This window comes from Diplotaxodon limnothrissa, linkage group LG20 (genome assembly GCF_057381915.1).
Source record: "Diplotaxodon limnothrissa isolate DT_005_m linkage group LG20, D_limnothrissa_male_GT1.1, whole genome shotgun sequence".
Classification (NCBI taxonomy): Eukaryota; Metazoa; Chordata; class Actinopteri; order Cichliformes; family Cichlidae; genus Diplotaxodon; species Diplotaxodon limnothrissa.
Genome location: NC_140615.1, coordinates 8,734,765 through 8,745,184, shown reverse-complemented (window position 1 = coordinate 8,745,184; position 10,420 = coordinate 8,734,765). Strand labels below are relative to the sequence as shown.

The 10,420-nt window shown below is 41.8% G+C and overlaps 2 protein-coding genes across 2 annotated transcripts; both read right to left on the bottom strand.

Annotated features, from left to right (window-relative positions):
* Positions 1-878: 878 nt before the first annotated feature.
* bpifcl (BPI fold containing family C, like) lies at positions 879-6,347 on the bottom strand. The gene is made up of 16 exons (XM_085344372.1): positions 6,274-6,347; positions 6,042-6,178; positions 5,803-5,914; positions 5,477-5,608; positions 4,587-4,742; positions 4,437-4,500; positions 4,249-4,309; positions 4,038-4,129; positions 3,680-3,856; positions 3,519-3,578; positions 2,048-2,215; positions 1,766-1,833; positions 1,638-1,680; positions 1,491-1,551; positions 1,194-1,270; positions 879-1,090 (listed from the first exon to the last, which is right to left on the bottom strand). The coding sequence occupies exons 2-16, from the start codon at positions 6,139-6,141 to the stop codon at positions 1,046-1,048; spliced, it is 1,416 nt and encodes a 471-aa protein (XP_085200498.1). The 5' UTR covers positions 6,142-6,178; positions 6,274-6,347; the 3' UTR covers positions 879-1,045.
* Positions 6,348-7,903: 1,556 nt separating this feature from the next.
* On the bottom strand, positions 7,904-10,199 carry LOC146610503 (vesicular inhibitory amino acid transporter-like). Its single transcript, XM_085345122.1, has 2 exons — positions 9,819-10,199; positions 7,904-9,091 (listed from the first exon to the last, which is right to left on the bottom strand). The coding sequence occupies exons 1-2, from the start codon at positions 10,197-10,199 to the stop codon at positions 7,904-7,906; spliced, it is 1,569 nt and encodes a 522-aa protein (XP_085201248.1).
* Between the last annotated feature and the right edge of the window lie 221 nt (positions 10,200-10,420).

Genomic DNA, 10,420 nt, shown 5'->3' with positions numbered 1-10,420 from the left:
GGACTAATGAGGACACTTTTGGGTGTCTACAAAAGTCAATGAGTTAACTGCTTTAAAGAAATTCTGTGTTTTTATTGTAATATCTGTACTAGTTTTCCTAGAGCTTGCCTCTGACATATGCACTTTGTGTTATAATAATTAAAAAGACCCAAACTAACGCTGAACATTTTTAAACAATAAAAACTAAGGTGAAACAAGAAAATCCTCCCTGGAGGCAAACTGAAGCTAAACTGAACTAAAAACAAAATAATCAAAATGAAATAAAAATAAAAAACTAATTAGAAAATACAAAACTACAATAACTATGACGCACATCGCATTGAACCTTAAAACGGAAAGCTACAGCGGCAGACAAGCACACTGGGTGCATCTCCCGTCAGTGTGCCTCTTCTGATAATGCACCATGCCAAAAAGTCATCTCAGTTGGTTTCTTGAACATGAAAATGAGTTCACTGTACTCAGATGAACTCCACAGACACCAGACCTCTGTCCAGTAACCACAAATCTATTTTTGTTTTTACAGGGAATTGGCACAGCGAACAAATCATGTCAACATGGACCAAAACATCTGAGGAAAGTTTCCAGCACCTCGATGAAGGATTATAAGAGGCAGTTCTGAAAGTAAAAGAGGGTCCATGAGGGTGTGCCTAATAAAGTGACCGGTGAGTGTACGTGTCTATAAAGTCCTCTAAAGTTATGACAGAAGTTGTTTTTAATCCTTTATTCACTCGTCTTCACATCATTATTTTCATCAGAGAATCTAAAAGAAGTTTTAAAAATAGATGTTGTCACTAAGAGAAAAGAAGTCTGGCAGCTCCACTTAGGAAACGTTTCAAAAGTTGCAAATAAGATGTGCAAATTTCAAGCCAAGTTTTTTTTGATTATGTACTTCAAAGCATGATTTTCAATCCAGACATGAGGAGACAGCATTAGGGCTGTTACTACAGATTCATCCATTCACATTCATTTTGATTGGTGGTCGGAGGTTTGATGAGGAACTGTGACGAGGAGCAGCCATGTTTGGTGTTTGTCAGTTGAAGCGTCTCTACGTTAGCGACACCTGCACGTCTGAAGAGATTAATATGAATCCCTGTTTGGGACAAAGACAGTGGTCAGCCCGAAGATGAATTCTGCTCTGAGTTACAGATTCATTCAAAGACCAAAGCATTGTGTGTTCTCCTAAAAGTACCGACCTTCTCCTTCTTCAGAACCGAGTTGACCAGCTGTGCATGTTTTGTCCCGAGGACAAGAAATCCTTCTCCCAGTTTCTCTGTCACAGAAGAAAACAAGTCAGGAAAGGAGCAACACTGTTTCCACACAGCGAGCCTCCCCCTTTGTTAGATTGAAGAGAAGGGGAAGTACTTCGTATCTGCCCTGCGTCGCTCTAGTTTACGGAAACTGCTTGACATAATACACATTGTTTTTTAGATAAATGTCATGAAGAAGTGGAAGTAGCACAAAGTGGCAAAAATGAAGTATCTAAGACTCACGGTTCACTCTAATCAGTACAATTTCCCCCCCCTTCCTCGCCAGGAATTCAAGAGAGTCAGTCTGCAAAGAGAAAAACACGCTGTTGACCTGTGACCAACAGAAAATCTGCTGTTTTTACTTGTTTATTTAATTTTGGGGACATTTACCTTGAAAGTCCCCACTTCACTCGACGCAAGGGTCAGCGTCAGACTGGAAGAAAACAGTGTCATTATTTTTAGAATGAAGTTTAAGAAGTTGAGCTCAGTTTTGCAGTTTAACACTTGCTTATGCTTACTTATCCATCTTCACAGAGCCTTTCAGTTTTCCGTCATCGATCCACAATTCGCTACTGAATTTGGAGTCCTGGAACCAAAAAAAAGGATTATATTTCAGTAGCAACAAATGTTAATTTCTGTTACCATTAATCTGTCATATTTTGTAGTCGATCAGTGCTGCTAAAAAAATGTCAGAAATCGTAAAGAATGCATGCTGCAGTTTAAGTTGGTCCAAACTTTGATATCAACCCTAAAGATAATATAGTGAGTACAGCGAAGGTCCAACAAACAAAAGTACTCACAACATTGATGGTGAACACCGGGATCTGGGTACCATTGGGTAGGATGACGGAGGCCTTCGCAACAGCCTTGATGGTGACGTTAACGGCATCAGGCTGGATGGAAAACTTTGGAGCCTCTTGGGCATAAACCAGAACACTCATCAGCATATCTGGATACATCTCGGCAAGCTGCAAAGTGAACAAGTAACAAGTGTAAACACTTTATTCTTGACTGTATCGAACTTAAAGAGAAAGTAGTATAAATTAAGCAAACTACTGCTAAGTAAGTGAGGTAACGGAGTCCTGATGAAACCAAATGAGTCCCAGATGAAGATAAAGACACAAAGCTAATCATATGAACTGAATTAAAGTGGGGTTTTTTTAATACGTGCAAAGACAAAACACACAAGAGGCCACAGAGTGTTTCATCGACTTCTCCCGGAGGTCATACTAGAAAAGGGATGTTTACCTAAGTACTTGAGACAGGCATGGAAGACATACTTCCTCTCTTAGCCCATTTGTAAAATACTTTCACTTCCACGATAGCAAAACTTAGCTGTCTTGATTTTTTAAATAGTTTTTGTGACTAGTTATCGGCATAGTGTGTGTTTGTTTTTCAAGCTGGTTGGTTTTATCATGCTTGTCATTTTGTATGCAAAGATATTTTAACATATCTGTTAAAACATCTTTACATACAAGCTTCTGAATGAATGACAAATGTAACGTGATCGTTGGTGTTAGACGGATCGGTCTGAGGATTTCATAAACTGCTGATCTGCAGGGATTTTCCAGCGTAACCATGTCGAGGGTTTACGTGAATGAGGTGAAAAAATGGTCGGAAAAAGAGGAAATATCCAGTGAACAGAGAACAGTGAACTGTCCTCACAGTCACCCAACAGAACTGTTGGGTTTAACACTTAAACCCCGCTGACTCAGAGACCAATCACTTGTGTACAAAAGCAAGACCACAGCGCTTTCTGTCTTTTACTTGCTGCAAGGGGAGATCTTCTCTGATCTGATCTTAGCCCAACTCCAACTCCCGCCTTCCTTCGCAGCTAAAACACTCATATGTGAACATGCGTCGTGTGTGTCTGCAACAGTGAACATGTGATGTGTGTGTGAATGTGTGTGTGTGTCTGTGAGCATGTCAGTGATATGTGAGTGTAGGTGACACACAAAATTAACTCTATACATTTTAATTTTATTTTAGTTGGGTTTAAAAATGTTTACAAAATTAGCTTATAGGTTTTTTTATGTTAGCCTAGTAAAATCTTTTTCTAGCTTTAATTTTTCATTTAGTTTTATTTAACCATATCAACCTTGGTCAGGGTGCTTTGAAAACATTAAACGTGAAAACGAATTGAAAAATAAATCTGAGAGAATGCAATGATGTTTGAAGTATCGCTGTTTTGCAGGGTGAACATCATCATGTAGTGTTTCTGGGATTACTTTTCAGTGTTGCCAAATGTAACCCTGACACAAACAGACTTACCTTTGGAATGAATTTTCCCAATGAGGTGGTATTCAAGTGCACTGGAGATATCGCAGGGATCTGAGAGGATAAAATAACGTCTGTTAACCACACACTTCACCTCAAACTTGAACTGTTTTGCTTTTAACTGTCTTTTATTTTTAGTATGTGTGTTCACTTACCATGCTGTCATTGATGAGGAGCTGAAGCAATTTAGCTGAGAAGTATGCATAGGAGGCAGAGTTCAGAGTGAAATCAGACATGCCCACTGACAGCATGTAGCTCGGCTTGTCCGGCATGGTGAAAGGCTGGGCCTCAAAGGGAGGCTCGACCGGAGCTTTGATATTGTAAAACTCCCCCTTTAATAAAAAAAATTGATCAAATAAAACTAAATATCATTATTTTGAAATTCTTATTCCTTTCTCAATGTTTTTTCATAAGCTTTCATTATAAAATATAGTTGCATATGTTGGCTTGTAGATGGACTGTTATGAGAAGCCCGGGACATTAACATAGAAACTGGAAAATGTGTATCCTTACCTTAAGGCCCACATTCATACTTGAAGCACCGATGATAGGGATGTCAGTGAGAGGAAGGGCAAGAGAGAGAACTTCATTCACATCGACTGAAACTGAGCAGAGTGAGAAAAAAGCATTATTCCTTTATACATTTAAAATGCTGTTATTTTATTATTCTGTTCACTAATTTGTGGCCCACGGTTTTCCTCTTTGTAATTAGGAGCTGCAGTACCGTTCATGACATGCAGGAGGTTCTCAAAGCTTTCAATGTTTTCTTCCACACCGGGACACAGCTAGGGAGAAAACACAGCAAAGTCCTGGTGTTTTAACAGCACATTTCAGTGAACATTATGTGACGATCATACAGAAAAGCTCAAGCATCCACTAACACATGCGATGAAGCTGTAGAGAAGCACTCACTCTTTTCTGTATTTCATCTCTGATCCGTCCCTTGAAGTGTTCCACAAACGGTTGGAAGATGAAACTGTTCACAAATAGAAAGCCAAGGTTTACATCATACATGAAATCCCCACCACCTCCCCGTGTCTCCCTCTTTCTGCTCTACTGTACCTTGCTCCACCATGAAATTCTATGTCCACATCTCCAACCTGAGCGTCACAGCTGATGCTGCTGACAGACAGATGCCCGTCAGCTTCTTTCCCCAGCTGCACCACAGAGGTCACATCTACGTTAAATATAGCCATATCAAACGTCCCGCCATCGTTTCTGGATATACAAAATACAAACACAGTGCATTGTTGGTGCTGGTGAACACTTATTCACACAACATCTGCTTTCAAAGGCGCTGAAACATCTGTCACTTGTGCATATGTGGCGTATCTTACAACAGGCATCTGATAGAGTTTACAAATTAGGTCTCATGTTTAATATAGATGTGAAATGTTCCCTCTTTACTTCTCTGCTTAGAGAACATTCAAATGTGTTACATGGAAACTAAGTTTGGAAAAGCATCAGTAGATTAAAGCTGTAATTAATATTTGGGTTTAGCGCTGAAAGTTACTCTAACCCCCTGTTGTTAGATGATAAAACAGAAAATATCACAGGTTTTGTAAACAGCTTAAAATACAGGTGATAAGCTTTCAGGTTTAACATAACTCAGATGCCAGCTGTGTTAGAAAAGGCGAGCGGAACCTCACCTCGCCAGAGACTATCTTTAAAAACACACTATAGCTTCAAACACTTACTATCACTATCACTAACACTTCCTCATTTATACTTCACGTCTGCTTCTGTACATTACAGATTTAAATCACACTATAGTCAGTGGTTTTTTTTAAAAAAAAGGATGTGTTAAAAGGGATGATCAGATTGTCTCACGTGTTTTATTTTTTTTGTTTTTTGGATGATGATTTGTTTTGTACCCAAATGGAACATGTTAAGAAATTACACCCTATAATCCTACTGTACAAAAGCTTGTATTTTACACGTAGAAAACTCACATTAAGCCAAAATGTGTTCTCCACCCGCCTGTTATTGCAATAGAGAGGTCTGAGATGGTTGTCTTGAATCCTGGGGGATTCTGAAGGAACTCGACAGAAGGCTCTGGTAAGTCACATTTTACTATGGTGATGCTAGAACGCAAAGGGAGAGCAGAGACAAACCAGAGGTTACAAAGCTGAGGAATATCAGTCATGTGAGTGAAATAAAGACTCCTGCTGGCTAACATGCATGTGCTGAAATTTTCATAACAAATGCTGATTCCTTCTATAGAGGATATTTTAGATTCTTAGATTTTGTACTTGTAGAACATGGAATGCAATCCTACCCTGTTAGAGTGTAGTCAACGTCCCCGAATATGATGTGAACACTGCCGGTGATGTCAGGGAAAGTGATTGTACTCAACCTTTCCTGAATCCAGTCTGCAGCTGCATGCTTCCCTGGGACAAACAGCACTTGCATAAAATTTCAGTTGTTGTGAATAAAACGGATCATTTATTAACAGACTTGTGTTTACACAACCTTAACAGCTAAGTGAAAACAAGCGCCGATCCAACATGTCCTTACCGTACTGAAGCCCCTTGTTGGTCAGGACAACTTGCACTGCAGGATTTTCTCCACAAACGCAGGAGAGGAGGCTGAGCACTACTGTCACAGATAGAAGCATTTTCCTCTGCCGTTTGTGGTGCAAACAAACAGTGCTGCTGTCAAAGACATTTACATTTTGGTGTGGGAAAGTAAACTCTTAACTCAAACGTGCACAGCAAACCTGTTGAGATAAATCACACAGGTATCATACCTGAAATGCGGGATGAACTTGCCAAATTCAGCTCTTCAGAGTTGCTCAGCATGTGCAAACATGTCGCCTCAGCCTCTCCGCGCTGTTTTTCTTCTTTAATTTCCTGTGTCACTGAGAAGTGAAACTCACAGACATCTAACAATACCCCGGGCCCCTCCTGCAGTCGTTCTCTGTTTATGTCGGTGTGACAAAGAGGAAGCAGTTGTTTGATTCTGCCCTGTCTGCATTGAACACATGGGTGGTATCACTTCTAAGAAAACCAATTTAGTTAAGCCAAATAGGACTGATGAGCAGAAAGAAAATTTCCCCTCCGTCTGCACTGGAAGCACAGCAGCCATAACCAGTAATTTTTGGAGGTAGATTAAAAGTATTCTTTAAAAAAAAAAGTCACTGTACCAACATCCTCATTCTCAGAATAAATGCAAATCATAGCTGTATGCTTATAAAAGGAAGTGAAATTTATCTGTTTACTTTTAGATTATTTAACTTTTTTAAAAGTTAAACAGCAATTGTGCTCAGATTGATCACATCTACAATAGGATTAATAACAAATGTGCTATGTTTTCCCACTGTTTGCCACTTGCAGTTTTATAGGTTTATGCTGTCTGTCATGAACTGATTATACTGGAAAATGTAGAAATGTACCTCCACCCCACTTTCAGTGCCTCCACTTCACATTGTGAAAAGGCGAAGTGGCAACAACTTATTCTTAATGAGGAAGTTTAGCAGAGGTTAAGCTAAATAAAGAAGAGAAAAGGTAAGAAAAGATTGAAATCACCAGCCATAAAATATCTCATTTATTTATCTCTTGATTCAACAAATACTCTTTTGTCTCACATACCATGATTAGTTCCATTAATTCACAACTGACAAGTTCAATAGGAACAGAATATTATCAGACATTTTTTTTTTGTTCTCCATATATAACACAGTTAGGACCCACTTGCTTGCACTTGAATTCACGTCATCCAGAATGACACTTGAAACACCAAGAAAACAAACAGCAAGGACTACTATAGGCATAAAAATGAAAAGAAACAACAAAAAAAGAAACACAAAACCAAAAACCGACTGGAAAAAAAAATCATTCTGTTCAAACCACTACACACAAGTTATTCATGGTTTATGGTGCACCATCTGATCGGATGGGTGCTTTAGTCTTGTATTTTCTCTGAAGTGGGGGGATACTGATATCTAGCAGTTCAACAAACCAGCAAGAACATAATCACTCCATTGTTTTTCCACATATTTCATTCCCCAGATATAAACACTACACGCACACAGTTAGACCCGTGTCGGGCTTTTTAACTGGATCTTTGCATGAAGACTGACACTTGACAGGCTTTTTAAAATGCCTGCATATTCATTCACCCCCTATCATGCAGGAGGTTGTGTTCCTCTGTCCAGTTAAAGAAACACGTTTTCTGGAATGAGTAGACTACTTTACACTATGACTGTAGAGTTTATTATTGCACATTATCACGAAGGCAAAAATAATAAAATAAAAAAAGATGTACATTTCACACAAATAATCCTCGTCAAGTGATTATGCCAAGTCCTCAGTGCGGTGTTTTCGTCAGGAGTGCGTTATTTTAGGACAATTGCCCTTCACAGGCCCTCTCTGAAGTTCTCAGTCGTGGATGTCATACCTGTACGCCTCTATGAGACCTTCAATGGAATGGATGAAGCCAGATATGGCACATATGCCCCCAATGATGAAAATGGAAACGTCGAAGAAGACGTGGTGCCACAGGAGGTTTCTCCATTGGAGCTTTAGGTGGAAGAGGCTTGGCAAGAGGAAGCACAGGCCAGCACCGGTGAGGCTCCCAGTTAAGCCCATAAGAAGGGCGAAATGGGGGACAAAGACAGCCATAAGCAAGGTAAAGACCACCAGGGCGACTCTGAGGCCCAGGCCCCATGATTTCAACTGCCCTCCGGGGCCGTAGCAGTCTGGAAAGAGGGCTCTCCCGCCATCCTGGAACAAAGATTTCTCTAGAACTTCAACTGCGGCGAAGAACGGCAGAGGGTAAGAAAGCAACGCCTTGGAGACGAGGAAGAGATTCACCACAGCCCGGATCGTTGAAGGCAGGTTATCCGTAATGACCTCTTTGGTGGCATCTGCCCATGTCAAGTAGGCCACCAGGGCGAAGAGGCCCTTGAGGACGCAGGCCGCAATGTGAGTCCAGTCCATCATGCAGTGGAACTCACTGGGCTTCTGCATGTTTCCCTCCAGCGATGGGAGGAAGATCTGGGAGGTGTAGCTGAACACGATGATGCCGATGGAAATGGGGAATTTTTTCACATCGATGTAAAACTTGACCTTCTCCCAGGCCCACTCTCGAGCCCTGGAGAGGCAGTAGGCAATCACCAGGATGTTGATGACGAAGTGGGCCAGCGTGCAGAGCAAGCTGAACTTGGACACGGCCTTGAGGTTCTTCAGGAACGCGCATGGCAGGAGCGCGGCCGTGGCCACCACAGACCAGGCTTTCTGTGAAACCGGAAACCCCGGGAAGCTGTTGTACATCAGGTTTCCGCTGACCACCACGTAAAGAATGCACGTCATGACCAGCTCGATGATCTGAGCCACGTTCACGACGTGGCCGCCCAGGGCCGGGAAGCGGGGCGCGCAGCAGGCGTTCGCGATGTCCACGTAAGAGTCCCTCACGCGCACTTTAATGCCGTCCTCGTTCTCTTCGTACAGACACGCGATGAGGATTTTGCCAGTGTAGCAGCACACCACAGCCGCGAAGATGATTAGGAAGAGGCCGAGGTAGCCGCCGTGGAGGATGGCGTACGGCAGGCCGAGGACAAACATGCCCTGCGGAAAGAGAAGCGCAGTTAAGTGGTAATGGACGAGACCCACATCGCAGTGACAGGCCGAGCTAACCCAGGCATGCAAGGACCAGCTCGTCTTATATAATAACAGCCTAAATTTATATTTAAAAATAACGCAACAGGAAAAATTGTCACCACGGATTATTTTAAATTAAACTGCAATAATATGTCCGATACCTGATCTGTACTAAATAATAGATCGAATTAAAGCGTTTAAGGAAAATTCCAAAACGAATTTTCAAATTCATTTGATTGAGCTTTTTAATTTGATGGAGGCTCTGATAAGCACGTGGGTGCTATTCAGCCTCCAGGCTATCAAAGTCAAGCAGATCCCGCCTGCAGCTCCACTGATAAAAAGATTTGAATAAATACATTTTAAGACCCACTCACTGCAACGGATTTACGCTCAAACCAATTCGAGGTGAAGCCAAAGCTTGGATCTAACTGATAAAATGTAGCTTAACGGGCCCTTTACATTTGAAACCTTTTATAGTTTCATCGCACAAAATTAAAGGTGACTAACTCTAATTTTGGCTTGTGTGGAATTATTTGCATCCCATGAGCATCATCCTATTTTCCAGCTTAAATATTAAATGTGAAAATATGAAGTCTTCAAGGTGACTTTATGTGCGGTTGCAGGCCTAATATGGCCGTGCAGCACATGGTACTTTTGCACTCACGCGTGCAGGATGACAGTAATCATGGCCTACCTGAATGGCGTTGGTGACGTTCCAGCCAGCTTCCCATGACGTGATTTTTGGCTTGTCTTCTTCCAGAGAGCCTGCTGTCTTCAGGGACGAGGGCCTCGGCCCGGTGCCGTCTCTCTGGTAGTGGCTGTCTCCCTCCAGCTCCCCATCTCCCTCCATCTGCCCCCCTTCTTCTTCTCCTTGAAGGACATCCATCTGCATACCTTGCCTGTAGTCATAATCCAAGTCGTCGCACTCCGCGAAACCCAAACCCTCCTCGTCCGTGGCGGCCTGGAAGCCCAGTCTGGCGAACACCCCACTGACCTTGGCCTGAGATTTGTTGGACACCGTGTGGGCCGCATTGGTCAGTTTGTTGGTGAGCTTGTGTCGGATTAGGTGAGCCATCTCTTTCCGAAAGAAAATCCGTTCTACAGTTAAATAGGACGCGTAAAAAGCGCAGATTCAGGTGTATGCAGGGCAATTTCTTTGATTGTTTTACTTTTTTTACCCGCTACAGTGAAACCATGCCTGTTGCCTCTTCGATGTGACTGCAAAATAAACTAACCAGCATTCTAACGGCTGCCTAACCGATTTACTCAAAGCTTAAAAAATATCCTCAGCTGCTT

What these genes read in the sequence shown, in the direction of transcription:
- bpifcl (XM_085344372.1), bottom strand. Translation starts at nt 6,141, where the DNA reads ATGCTTCTATCTGTGACAGTAGTGCTCAGCCTCCTCTCCTGCGTTTGT. An exon ending in AGAACACATTTTGGCTTAAT is followed by an intron (nt 4,743 to 5,476) that starts GTGAGTTTTCTA and finishes TTGTATATCCAG; the next exon opens with AAACGATGGCGGGACGTTTG. An exon ending in TGTACTGATTAGAGTGAACC is followed by an intron (nt 1,271 to 1,490) that starts GTGAGTCTTAGA and finishes CTTCTGTGACAG; the next exon opens with AGAAACTGGGAGAAGGATTT.
- LOC146610503 (XM_085345122.1), bottom strand. Translation starts at nt 10,199, where the DNA reads ATGGCTCACCTAATCCGACACAAGCTCACCAACAAACTGACCAATGCG. An exon ending in ACGTCACCAACGCCATTCAG is followed by an intron (nt 9,092 to 9,818) that starts GTAGGCCATGAT and finishes CTCTTTCCGCAG; the next exon opens with GGCATGTTTGTCCTCGGCCT.